Source organism: Piliocolobus tephrosceles, chromosome 1 (assembly GCF_002776525.5).
Source record: "Piliocolobus tephrosceles isolate RC106 chromosome 1, ASM277652v3, whole genome shotgun sequence".
Taxonomy (NCBI): domain Eukaryota; kingdom Metazoa; phylum Chordata; class Mammalia; order Primates; family Cercopithecidae; genus Piliocolobus; species Piliocolobus tephrosceles.
The window spans coordinates 154816669-154829090 of record NC_045434.1 but is presented as its reverse complement, the minus strand read 5'-3'; the positions used below and the strand labels follow the sequence as shown (position 1 = coordinate 154829090).

The 12422-nt window shown below is 39.6% G+C and overlaps 1 protein-coding gene across 11 annotated transcripts in view; it reads left to right on the top strand.

Moving 5' to 3' along the window:
* Nucleotides 1–12422, top strand: part of IL12RB2 (interleukin 12 receptor subunit beta 2) — a 92637-nt gene that overhangs the window by 57464 nt on the left and 22751 nt on the right. For all 11 annotated transcript variants that reach the window (XR_002731213.1, XR_002731215.1, XM_023209829.2 and 8 more), the window contains 3 exons: nucleotides 7051–7251; nucleotides 11679–11777; nucleotides 11863–12021. Coding sequence is in view for 9 of the 11 variants with exons in the window: in XM_023209829.2 (XP_023065597.1) it covers nucleotides 7051–7251; nucleotides 11679–11777; nucleotides 11863–12021 (459 nt within the window). In the remaining 2 variants the exon portion in view is untranslated. The remainder of the gene's footprint in view (nucleotides 1–7050; nucleotides 7252–11678; nucleotides 11778–11862; nucleotides 12022–12422) is intronic.

Here is a 12422-nt window from a genome sequence, read left to right as displayed (position 1 = left end):
AACATCAAAATTTATGGAATGCAGCAAAATCAGTGCTTAGAGGAAAATTTATAACATTGAGTGAATACATTAGAAAAGAAGAGAGGTGTAAAATCAATAATCTAAGCTTTTGCCTTAGGAAACTAAAAAAATAATGGATCAAATAACCCCAAAGTAAGCAAGTAGTAATAATAATAATAATCAGAGCAGAAATAAATGAAATTCAAAACTGGAATAAAGAGATAAATTAATGAAACCAAAAGCTGAATCTTTAAAAAGATCAATAAAATTTATAAAATTTCTAGCCAGGTTAACTAAAAAAAAGAGAGAAAGAGGATGAAAATTACCAATATCATAAATAAAAAGGGGCTCTCATCACTGATCCCATGGATATCAAAAGGATAATAATCAAATACTATGAACAACTCTGTGCCCACAAATTTGACAATCTAGATGAAATGGACCAATTCATTGAAAGACACAATCTGCCAAAACTAACACAAGAGGAAATAGACAATTTGAATAGGTCTATACCTATTAACGAAATGGAATCAATAATGAATAACCTTCCAAAGCAGAAGGAACCAGCCTCAGATGAGTTCACTGGTGAATTCTACCATATATTTAAGGAAAAGAAATCATACTAATTATCTACAATCTCTTCCAGGAGATAAAGCCAGAGAAAACACTTCCAAACTCATTCTATTAGGCCAAATACCAAAACCAAAAATATTACAAAAAAAAAAAAAAAATGGCAGACCAGTATCTCACATGAACATAGATGCAAAAATCCTCAACAAAATATTAGCAAATCAAATACAACAATATATGAAAAAAAATTATCCTCCATGACCAGTGTAGTGGGATTTACTCCAGGTATGCAAAGCTGGTTCAATACTTAAAAATCAGTTAATGTGACTGAGCATGGTGGCTCATGCCTGTAATCCCAGCACCTTAGGGGGCCGAGGTGGGAGGATCGTGTGAGCCCAGGAGTTTGAGACCAGTCTGGGCAACATAGCAAGACCTTGTCACTACTTTTTTTTTTAATTTTAAAAAAAGAAAAAATCAAATAATGTAATTCATTATATAACAGGCTAAAGAAGAAAATCAGATGATCATATCAATAGATGCAGAAAAGGCATTTGACAAAAGCCAACATGCATTCATGATTAAAAACTTTTGGCAAACTAGGAAGAGAAGGGAATTTCATCTACTTGATAAAAAAAATCTGCAAAATCCCTACAGTTAATATCATATTTAATGATGAGAAACTGGAAGTTTTTCCACTAAGATAAGGAACAAACCAAGGATGTCTCCTCATACCCACTGTATTGGTGAAACAATAGACAAATAAATCAACGATATAGAATAGATAATCAAGAAATAGGCTCACATAATTCTCTTCAAGTGATCTTTACAAATGAACAATGGTAATACAATGGAGCAAAGACAGTCTTTTCAGCAAATGGTGCTGGAAAAACTGGACATTTATATGCAAAAATAAATGAATCATAGACCTTAACTCTTCACAATAAATTAACTCAAAGTGCGTCATAGACTTAACTATAAAATGAAAAACTATATAACTTTCAGAAGATAACATAGGAGGAAATGTAGATGACACTGGGTATGGCAATGACTTTTTAGATACAAGACCAAGGACACGATCTATGAAAGAAAGAATTGGTATGCTGAACTTCATTAGAATTAAAAATGTCTGCTCTGTGAGAGACACTATCAAGAGAGTGAGAAGACAGACTACAGAAAATACTTGCAAAAGACGTACTTTATAAAGCACTGTTATCCAAAATATACAAAGAACACTTAAAATTTAACAATAAGAAAAGGGACAACCAATCAAAAATTAGCAAAAGATGCAATTGACACCTCACCAAAGAAGATGGCAAATAGGCATGTAAAATGATGACCAACATCATATGTTATTAGACAATTGCAAATTAAAGCAACAATGAGGTATCACTATACACCTACTAGAATGGCTAAAATCTAAAACACTGAGAACACAAAATGCTGGCAAGGATGTGGAGTAACAAAAACTCTCAGTCAATGCTAATGGGCATGCAAAATGGAAGAGCCACTTTGGAGAAATTGGCAGTTTCTTACAAAACTGAACATACTCTTACCATATGATCTAGCAATCACACTCTTTGGTATTTACCCAAATGAGCTCAAAACTTATATCCACACAAAAACCTGCACATGAATGTTTACATGGTTTTGTCTACAATTGCCAAAACTTGGGGGGAAAAAACCAAGATATTATTCAGTAGGTGAATAGATAAATAAATGTTGGCTCTTGTAGATAATTAAATATTACTTGGTGGTAAAAACAAACGAGTTCTCAAACCACGAAAAGATTTGGAGTACCCCTAAATGCATGTAACAAAGTGAAAGAAGACAATCTGAAAAGGCTACATACCGGCTGGGCGCGGTGGCTCACGCCTGTAATCCCAGCACTTTGGGAGACTGAGCGGGCGGATCACGAGGTCAGGAGATCAAGACCATTCTGGCTAACACGGTGAAATCCCGTCTCCACAAAACATTAACCAGGCGTGGTGGTGGGCGCCCGTAGTCCCAGCTACTCGGGAGGCTGAGGCAGGAGAAGGGCATGAACCCGGGAGGCGGAGCTTGCAGTGAGCTGAGATTGCGGCACTGCACTCCAGTCTGGGGGACAGAGCGAGACTCTGTCCCCCCGAAAAAAAAAAAAAAAAAAAAAAGGCTACATACTGTATGATTCCAGATATATGATGTTGTGGAAAAGGCAGAACTATAGATAAAGGATTCAGTGGCTGCCAAGGGTGGAGGAAGGGAGAGATGAATACATGAAGCACAGAGGACTTTTAGGGCAGTGAAACCACTCTGTATGATACTATAATAGTGAATACATGTTATTATACATTTGCCTAAACCCATAGAATGTACACCAAGAATAAACCCTAATGTAAATGATGAACTTTGGTGATAATCATGTGTCAATGTAGGTTCATTGATTGTAACAAATGTTCCACTTTGATACAGGATTTTGATATTAGGAGAGGCTGTGCATATGTAGGGACAGAGGTATATGGGATATCTCTATACCTTCTGCTCAATTCTGTTTAGAACCTAAAACTGTTTCTAAAAAATCAAGTCTATTTTTCAAAAGTCTCATTCAAAAAAGAAAACTACAGAATGATCAAGTAGGGTTGATCCCAAGAATACAAGGATGGGTCAATATCAGAAAAATGTATCCATGTAATTTATCACATTAGAACTGAAAGAGAGAAAAAAAAGGATATGTTTTTACCAGATGTCAAAAAAAAAAAAGTTAAAAAAACTTTAATAAATAAATGTATTTCATAAAAATAAAAACTCTGAAAACTATGAATAAAAGAAAACTTTTTAGCATTTTAAAGACTTTCTACCAAAAACATGCAGCATACATGATCTCAAGAAAATGATATAGGCACGTTCTCTTGAAAACTTGCAATAAGATAGGAACCAAAAAAGGAAATAAGGAATTTAATTCAAAGATTGTAAAAAGGATATGTTTTAAGTGTGTTGCTAATAAAATTATTTACACGAAACATTCAGCAAGGGCAGTAGACAAATTATTAGTTTAGTAGGTTTGCCAGAATAACGCACACAGATTAGCAGTAGAAAAAGTAGTGGAAAATAAAATGCCATTTAAAGAGCAAACCAAAAGTATTGGCCAGGTGTGGTGGCTCATACCTGTAATCCCAGCACTTTGGGAGCCAAGGTGGATGGATCACTTGAGGTCGGGAGTTCAAGACCAGCCTGGCCAACATGGTGAAACCCCGTCTCACTGAAAATACAAAAATTAGCCAGGCGTGGTGGTGAATGCCTATAATCCCAGCTACAGGGGAGGCTGAGGCAGGACAATCGCTGGAATCCAGGAGGCAGAGGTTGCAGTGAGCCAAGATCATGCCACTGCACTCCAGCCTGGGTGACAGAGTGAGATGGTCTCAAAAAAAAAAAAAAAAAAGGCCAGGCACAGTGGCTCATGGCTGTAATCCTAGCATTTTGGGAGGCCGGGGCAGGTGGATCACCTGAGGTCAGGAGTTCAAGACCAGCTTGCCCAACATGGTGAAACCTCGTCTCTACTAAAATACAAAAATTAGACGGGCATGATGGCAGGTGCCTGTAATCCCAGCTAGTCAGGAGGCTGAGGCAGGAGAATCGCTTGAACCCAGGAGACAGTAGTTCCAGTAAGCCGAGATCACGCCACTGCACTCCAGCCTGGACAGCTGAGCGAGACTCCGTCTCAAAAAAACAAAAAAAAAGTACAAAGGGTCTAGGAATTAACCTAACAAAGAACACATAGAAACTTTAAGGAGGAATTTTTAAAACTCCATTAAATGATATAGAAGATGAATCTGACAAACAGATGCTAAAAGCTATACGGAAGTATAAAGTTTCATGAATATCTAAGACCATTTTGAAAAAAAGAAGAGCGCCAGGCATGGTGACTCACACCTGTATTCCCAGCACTTTGAAAGGCTGAGGCAGACGGATCACTTGAGTCAGGAGTTGGAGACCAGCCTGGCCAACATGGTGAAACCCTATCTCTACTAAAAATACAAACAATTAGCCAGGCATGGTGGCACACGCTTGTAATCCCAGCTACTCAGGAGGCTGAGGCAGGAGAATAGCTTGAACCCCAGAGGCGGAGGTTGCAGTGAGCCAAGATTGTACCACTGCATGCCAACCTAGGCGACAGAGGGAGACTCTGTCTCAAAATAAATAAATAAATAAAATAAAGAAGAGCAAAAAGGAAAGGACTTCACTGACCAAATAGTCAGACATTACAAAGCCTGGTAACATGAACACTATTTTCTGGTAAAGTGGTCAACCCAGACACAGACCCATGATTATATGAAACTTGGTATATGACAGGGATGAGATGCCAAATGTGATGACATAGGGAAAAATTGACTCACCAGGTGGAAAAATAGTAAAATTTATTCTCCCCCATTAAAAAAAACTCTTTTGTTGAATTTGAATTTAAAAACCTAAATGTGAAAGGTAAAACAAAACCAATAGGAGAAAAGGTAGTTGAGTATCTTCATGACCCTAGAATAGAAGGATTTCATAAATAAGACGTAAAGTACACAAGCCATGGATAAATTTACCAACATCAAAGTAGCTATATATGTGTCATTAAGTTATCAGAGAGTTGACAGGCTAGGGTAAGATACTGTTGAAAACTGGTAAGTTAAGACTAAAATCTAGAATACAAAAAGCTGTCTGCAAATCAGAGAGAATGCAGGAAACCCAATGGAAATGAGTAAAGTATATGAATTGGCAGTTCACAGAAGGAGAACGTCAAATAACTAGTAATATATGAAAAGAAACTCAGCTTCATAAGAAATCAGAAAAATGGCAGGGTGCAATGGCCCACATCTGTCATCCCAGCACTTTGGGAGCCCGAGGCGGGTGGATCACCTGAGGTCAGGAGTTTGAAACCAGCCTGGCCAATATGGTGAAACCCCGTCTCTACTAAAAATACAAAATTAGTCGGGTGTGGTGGCACACACCTGTAGTCCCAGCTACTTGGGAGGCTGAGACAGGAGAATTGCTTGAACCTGGGAGGCGGAGGCCGCAGTGAGCTGAGATGGTGCCACTGCACTCCAGCCTGGGCAAGATAGAGCAAGACTCCATCTCAAAAAAAAAAAAAAAATCAGAAAAATGAAAATAAAACCACAATTAAATACCACTTTATATATACCAGATTGATAAAAATTAGAAAATCAGAGAATACTCTGGTATATTGGTGGAGAAATGAGAGCCTGCATGCTTTTCTTGCTGGAATGTCAACTGGCTATTTTAGAGATAAATCTGGCAGTATTTTGTAAAACAATATGTGAATTTGCTCTATAATCAAGCAATTCTATGCATATATATCCAGAAACACAGAAACATTCTTGCACAGGCACACAAGAGAACATGCAAGAGAATATTCATTGCATCCTTGTTTGTGTTTGCAAACACTCCAAAAGAACTTCCTGCTTGTCACTCAATTATTGGACAATTAAGGGTTTAGGTAGCAGTATGAAAAAATGAGTCGGATTTACATAATAGCAGCAGGATGTTTATGTCGCAGAAACATAATGCTGAGTGAAAAAAAGAAAAAGCATTAGATTTATCTCCCAATATATTTCATGAAAATTCAACACATATGCACAAAATAACACTAAATTTCAAGGATAGGAATTTGTCTAAATAAATATATGAAAGATGGATTAGAAAGATGCCTAATATATTCACAAAGATTAGGCACCTTTGAGGCCATAGAAATAGAAAAAGGAATGGAGCCAGGCATGTTGGCTCATGCCTGTAATCCAAGCACTTTGAGAGGTGGAGGCAGGAGGATCACTTGAGCCCAGGAGTTTGAGATCAGCCTAGGCAATGTAGCAAAACCTTGTCTCTGTCTAAACAAAAAAAAAAAAAAAAAAAAAATTATCTGTGTAATGACATGCGCTTGTGATCCCAGCTACTCAGGAGGCTAAGGTGGGAGGATCACTTGAATCTGGGAGGTTGAGGCTGCAGTGATCTGTGCTTATGACACTGCACTCCAGCCTGGGTGACAGAGCGAGACCCTGTCTCAAGAAAAAAAAAAAAAAGAAGAAAGAGAGAGAGAGAGAAAAAGAAGGAAGGAAGAAAGGAAAGAAGGAAGGAAGGAAGGAAGGAAGGAAGGAAGGAAGGAAGGAAGGAAGGAAGGAAGGAAGGAAGGAAGGAGGGAGGGAGGGAAGGAAGGAAAGGGAGGAAAAGAAAAAAGAAAAGAAAAGAGAGAGAAAGGAATGGAAGAAGAAGGGGAAAATAATTGTGCACATGACATTTTATGTAATGTTTGAACAAGCTGATGTTGTTAGTTCTCCATGAACTGAGAAATGGAATGAACTTAAATCCGTGACTCCAAAGTCTTTAAAAGTAAGTAGATATTCTTCCAAAAACTTCGTTGGGATAAGCTGTTTGGCTCTTTTTGTTGTTGTTTAAATCTTTATCCCTCCTCTTTTTTAATTTTGTTTCTCCTCTTTCTGCCCGATAAAGGGTTGTTAGCTCCTCGCCAGGTCTCTGCAAACTCAGAGAGCACGGGCAACATTCTGGTGACTTGGCAGCCTCCCAGGAAAGATCTCTCTGCTGTTCAGGAGTACGTGGTGGAATGGAGACAGCTCCATCCAGAGGACGACACACAGATCCCTCTAAACTGGCTGCGGAGTCCCCCTTACAATGTGTCTGCTCTGATTTCAGGTACCTAATCGTTTACCTTCCTTCTGGAGGGTTACTAAGTTCACATTTGTTTGGGGAAACTGCAGAGAAGAGCCAGAACCCTGCCTTCAATTACAGGTGGCTAGATGATAAGAGAGACTGATGACCTCGAGTCCATCCAGCAGCACTTTAGAAGACTCCACTGCAGACATAAATGACCAACTGGTTGACCAAAAACTCTATTATTTACGGAAAATCCATATCTCTAGCACAATGCCAAAGAAGATGAATGAATAATTGAGCCAAACAAGTATGGCTGAGAGCTAAGTTAACTGGCCAGTGTAATAGACACCTTTGTTTATCATAGCACACTGCATGATAATACATGAGGCCATCCTTAACTGTGTGGGGAATTCATTTATTTAATAACTCTCAAAGCAATCCTTTTCCGTAAGAGTTGGTATGGTCATTGTATAAATGAGGAAACCAGGAAATCCTTCATTCCCAATTCTGCTACTTATTGTGTAGTAATAAATCCAGAATTATCTATATGACAGTTGGTATTTCTAATCCTCAGTTTCCTAATCTGTCAGTGGTTAGAATCAAGTGAGAGGACGCATTTGAAAATACATTAAAATGATTGGGCAGAACTTAATGTCATTGTTAAGCATAAATTCAGCACTGAATTGAATCAGTGGTTTAAAGTTCTGGCTCTGCAGCCATACTACCTGAGTTTGAGTCTTGGCTCTGTCTGTGTGATCTAGGGCAAGTTACTTAACCCCTTTGTGCCTCAGTTTCCTCATCTGAAAAAGTAGGACAATAATATTACCTACCTCACTGGGTTATTGTGAAGACTAGCTGAATTACTTCATGGAAAACGTTTTGAACAGTGCCTAATACATTTTAAGGGCTCAGTAATTTAGCTCTCATCAATATTACTATTATTACATGAGACAGAGCTAATATTTTAAGGTTTTCAAGCTCTAAATCCTATAATGTCTCTATAACAATCATTACACCTGTCTAGGAGGATATACACACCCTGCTTAAGGTGACAAGATTTACACAAATGAAATAAATAGCACACTGCATGATAATACATGAGTCCATCCTTAACTGCATACCTCTTTAACAGTCTTGCTGCTCAGAGTTCTAGCAGGTTAATTTTTCGTCACTACCCTTAAATAGAATGCTGCCTACATAACCCAGTAAGCATCCAAAGGAAGATGACCGAGTTATTAGGAGCCTGGAACTTCTAATCTGGAAACCATTTAGCCTAGAAAAGAGAATTCTAGATGGGCATGGGAATGGGACGGCTTGATGGCTGTCTTGCTGGTTTTGACTTTACACACAAAAGAGTATGTTTTCTTTTGTTACTCTAGAGAGAAAAACTAAAGCCCTGTGTGGAAATTATAAAAGAAGTAGCTATCAGCTCAATTTTGAAAAAGAAGTGTCCTGCCTTTGATGGTCTCTAATGGGACAATCGATTACCTCTCAAGGCAGTGTGTTCCCTGTCCCTAGAGTTTTTGCAGTAGAACCAGTTTTCTTTCAGGACTGTTATGCCCATCAAATCAGGTGAAAGTGAATAGAAAAAGCATTTACCAAACTTTAAGCTGCTATGAAATTGTAAACATTATTATAAGCTGTATTAGGACTTATCCCTGTGGGATAGTTTGAACTATATGGCAAGAGAGATGTTTTCCATACTTAGTGAAATAAGTGTCTTTATGCACTTTAGAAATAATATTCATTTGAATTAAATCAATATACTAGGCTGGGCACGGTGGCTCACGCTTGTAATCCCAACACTTTGGGAAGCGGAAGTGGGCAGATTCCCTGAGGTCAGGAGTTCGAGACCAGCCTGGCCAACATGGCGAAACCCTATCTCTACTACAAATACAAAAATTAGTTGGGCGTGGTGGTGGGCGCCTGGAATCCCAGCTACTCAGGAGGTTAAGGCAGAATAATTGCTTGAACCAGGGAAATGGAGATTGCAGTGAGCCGAGATTACGCCACTGCACTCCAGCCTGGGTGACACAGTGAGACTCCATCAAAAAAAAAATCTATATACTAATGAATAAAATGACTTTATTAAAGTTGTTCTCCTGCTTGGAAACACTTGGTTAGGTATTAGTTTATGTTGATATTACAGTCTGGAAATAAACACTTAAATATTATTTTAACAATTCATGGTTATTATTAATTCAAAGTGGCCCCCCCCAGTCAGTAAAATCACTCACTGTTACTGATTTTCACCAGCCTTTTCCCAGCATCTGGCTGGGGCAGATTTGGGCATTTTGGAGTGGGCCAGAATACAGCCCAGCTCTTGATTTATAGGTTGAGGGAGGCTAGGCTAGAGACTAGTCCTGTTCTGTCTGGGTGAAAATGCTTCTGACCATATAGAGCCGCTCCTTTTACAAATATATAACATCATGGTGTCTAGAAAACCTTCCCTGCGCCTAGAGTTGTTGGGGGCCCTCTTCCGCCCTCTTTTGCCTTCTTCCTTGTTACCAGTCATTGAATGTTTGCCTTCTCCCACACTTACGAGGTGAAATTAGCTTTCTGCAGAAAAACCACCGAAGTGATGGTTTATAAACATGGGGGCAGGGACTTTGCTGAAGGGTACTAGGTATGTATGTATGTATGTGAGTGGGGGGAAATGAGTCTGGAAATTGCAGCCAGACTCTAGAAAGGAAAAAAAAGTCTTAGGAGTATGGGCTTCATCCACTGAAGGTTTTGAGGTGGGGAGCAGATATTGTTAGGGAGTATTCATACAAGAATCAGCCAGTAAAATAGGAGTTCCTGAGGTCAGAACTGGGGAACAAGCTTGCTATGAGGGCTCTACTCTTGGTGGAAAGGGAAATGTCAGCTGAGTTCCGAAGCCATTGTCTTCTCTCCTCCACTAAAGATGAGCCATTCACAAAAATAAACCACAGCTTCTAATGCAGCAGTTTCCAAGGCCTCTGTCCTGAATTCACATTTTGGATGGCAAAATACAAGGGAACTGTCTGCCTAATGAGCTTATCTGGAACTCCCATGCCTCCATAAGGCAGTGGTTGGTTGGCCCCTTTCATGACTAGGGGCAGAACAGCCAGGCACTGGGGGCTGAAAGCTACTCACTGGCCCCTCCCACATGAAATATGATTTCATATTCCATGTTGCCCTTTGGGCTTCTTGGTGTCAATCCCACCCACGAGGAGTCTTTGGATTACCATACTAAGCTGACTGTGTCCTTTTCTCCACTTCACTTGGTTCATGAACTCAAATTGGAATTTACCCATGGCATGTGTTCTGATCTTGTCATGGTCTCTTCTGACAGCACTGGTTGTGCAACTGAGTTTTATGTGCTATTTGCTGGAATAGTTAATGGGCAATGGATTTTCATATAAAACACACATAATTTAATAAATTATTCTATGATATAAAATTATTCTTCCTGAAAAAAAAAGTTAAACCCTAATCAACTGTCAGTGTAGGGGACCCTGGCTACCTATCGGCTGGGCATTAATCAATACTGGAGAGGGTCCTTACTTTGCCTCCCTGATACTATAGTTACCTAGTAGGAGTTATCTCTTTTTCCTTTAAATGTTCATTTGAAATGTAAAAGTATATCCGGAGAGGTATCTATTAAAGGGGCCTTTGTTCACAAGCAGTAGAAATCTGAGATTCATGGAAATAAGGAATTCTGGCGGGGAAGAAAGACTTGCCAATAAGCTTCATGACTGACAGAAAATTGAAAGTGTGGCCGTTTAAAACCCAGGAAGGAGCATTAACAATTCCCAAGTACCTTTTAAATCTTCCAGGCTGGGAGGCAACCGAAATCTAACTGGAACATAGAGGGAGAGGAGGTGGGGTAACAAGGGGTTGGATTGCACCCAGAGCACCCTGGTTAGTTATGCCTGAGTGTGTCATCTGCCCTGTCAGATCTTGGTAAGCATCACGGAATCAGAAAAGCCATTCAGGTTCTATGCCTGCAAAATTCCAGCCTCACTTTCCTGTAAACTGCAAATGCTTTATTTGTAGAAATCAAAAAGTTTTTTTTCTTGAAGGCAAGTTGTTTGGTTTGTTTCAAAAGCAGTCTGGGTGTGTGTGTGTGTGTGTGTGTGTGTGTGTGTCTGTGTGTGTGTGGTTATATTTAAATCTGTGTTGGAACTCAAATAGCTTTTGTCTCCTTCTTAATCACGGTGATATCGTTTGTTTATATGGAAAGAAACTCAGGTTCGTTGGTTGGTTGGTTGATCTCATCCTTTGAAGTTGGGAGCAGTCACTTCCAGAAGCCAACGTCATGGCAAATCAGATGTTGAGAATTTGTAACATAGGTCATCAGTTCAGACTGTGCTTGAACCATCTTTAAACTAGGAAAAGGCAAGAAACACATTGAAAGCATTTGTATCAGATAATAAAAAGGCTGCCTTTAGTGACTCACCAGTAATGGCACGGCTGTTAAGGGAATTCCCTTTTCCTTGCAGAGAACATAAAACCCTACACCTGTTATGAAATCCGTGTGTATGCACTCTCAGAGGATCAAGGAGGATGCAGCTCCATCCTGGGTAACTCTAAGCACAAAGGTGAGTCTTGGAACCTTTTGCCAAATTTTGCTTTAATGATTTGGATTTGGAGGGTGACAGAAGCCTCCTGTGCCCTACTTTACAGCACCACTGAGTGGCCCCCATATTAATGCCATCACAGAGGAAAAGGGGAGCATTTTAATTTCATGGAACAGCATTCCAGTCCAGGAGCAAATGGGCTGCCTCCTCCATTACAGGATATATTGGAAGGAACGGGACTCCAACTCCCAGCCTCAGCTCTGTGGTATGTGTGAGAACCAAATGCAGTGAGTAGGGTCTTCTTGTTTGGATTTCAGTAAAACACAAGGAGGTGTGCGTGCGTATCTACACACGTGTGCTAGCGCAATGCCTGGCACATAGTAAGTACTCCATAAATACTTGTAAAGTTAACTGAATGAATAATTAGAAAAGACATCTAAACACACAAACAGAAAGTTATTGAATATGCGTTATGTGCCAAGCAAATTGCTAAGGATAGAGAAATGAAGTAAATGGACTATTGACTATTGACTTCTTTGTTTTTTTTGAGACAGTGCCTCACTCCGTTGCCCAGGCTGAGTGCAGTGGTGCAATCACAGCTCACTGCAGCCTTGACCTCCCTGGGCTCAAGCAATCCTTCTGCCTCAGCCTCCCAAGTAGTGGGAA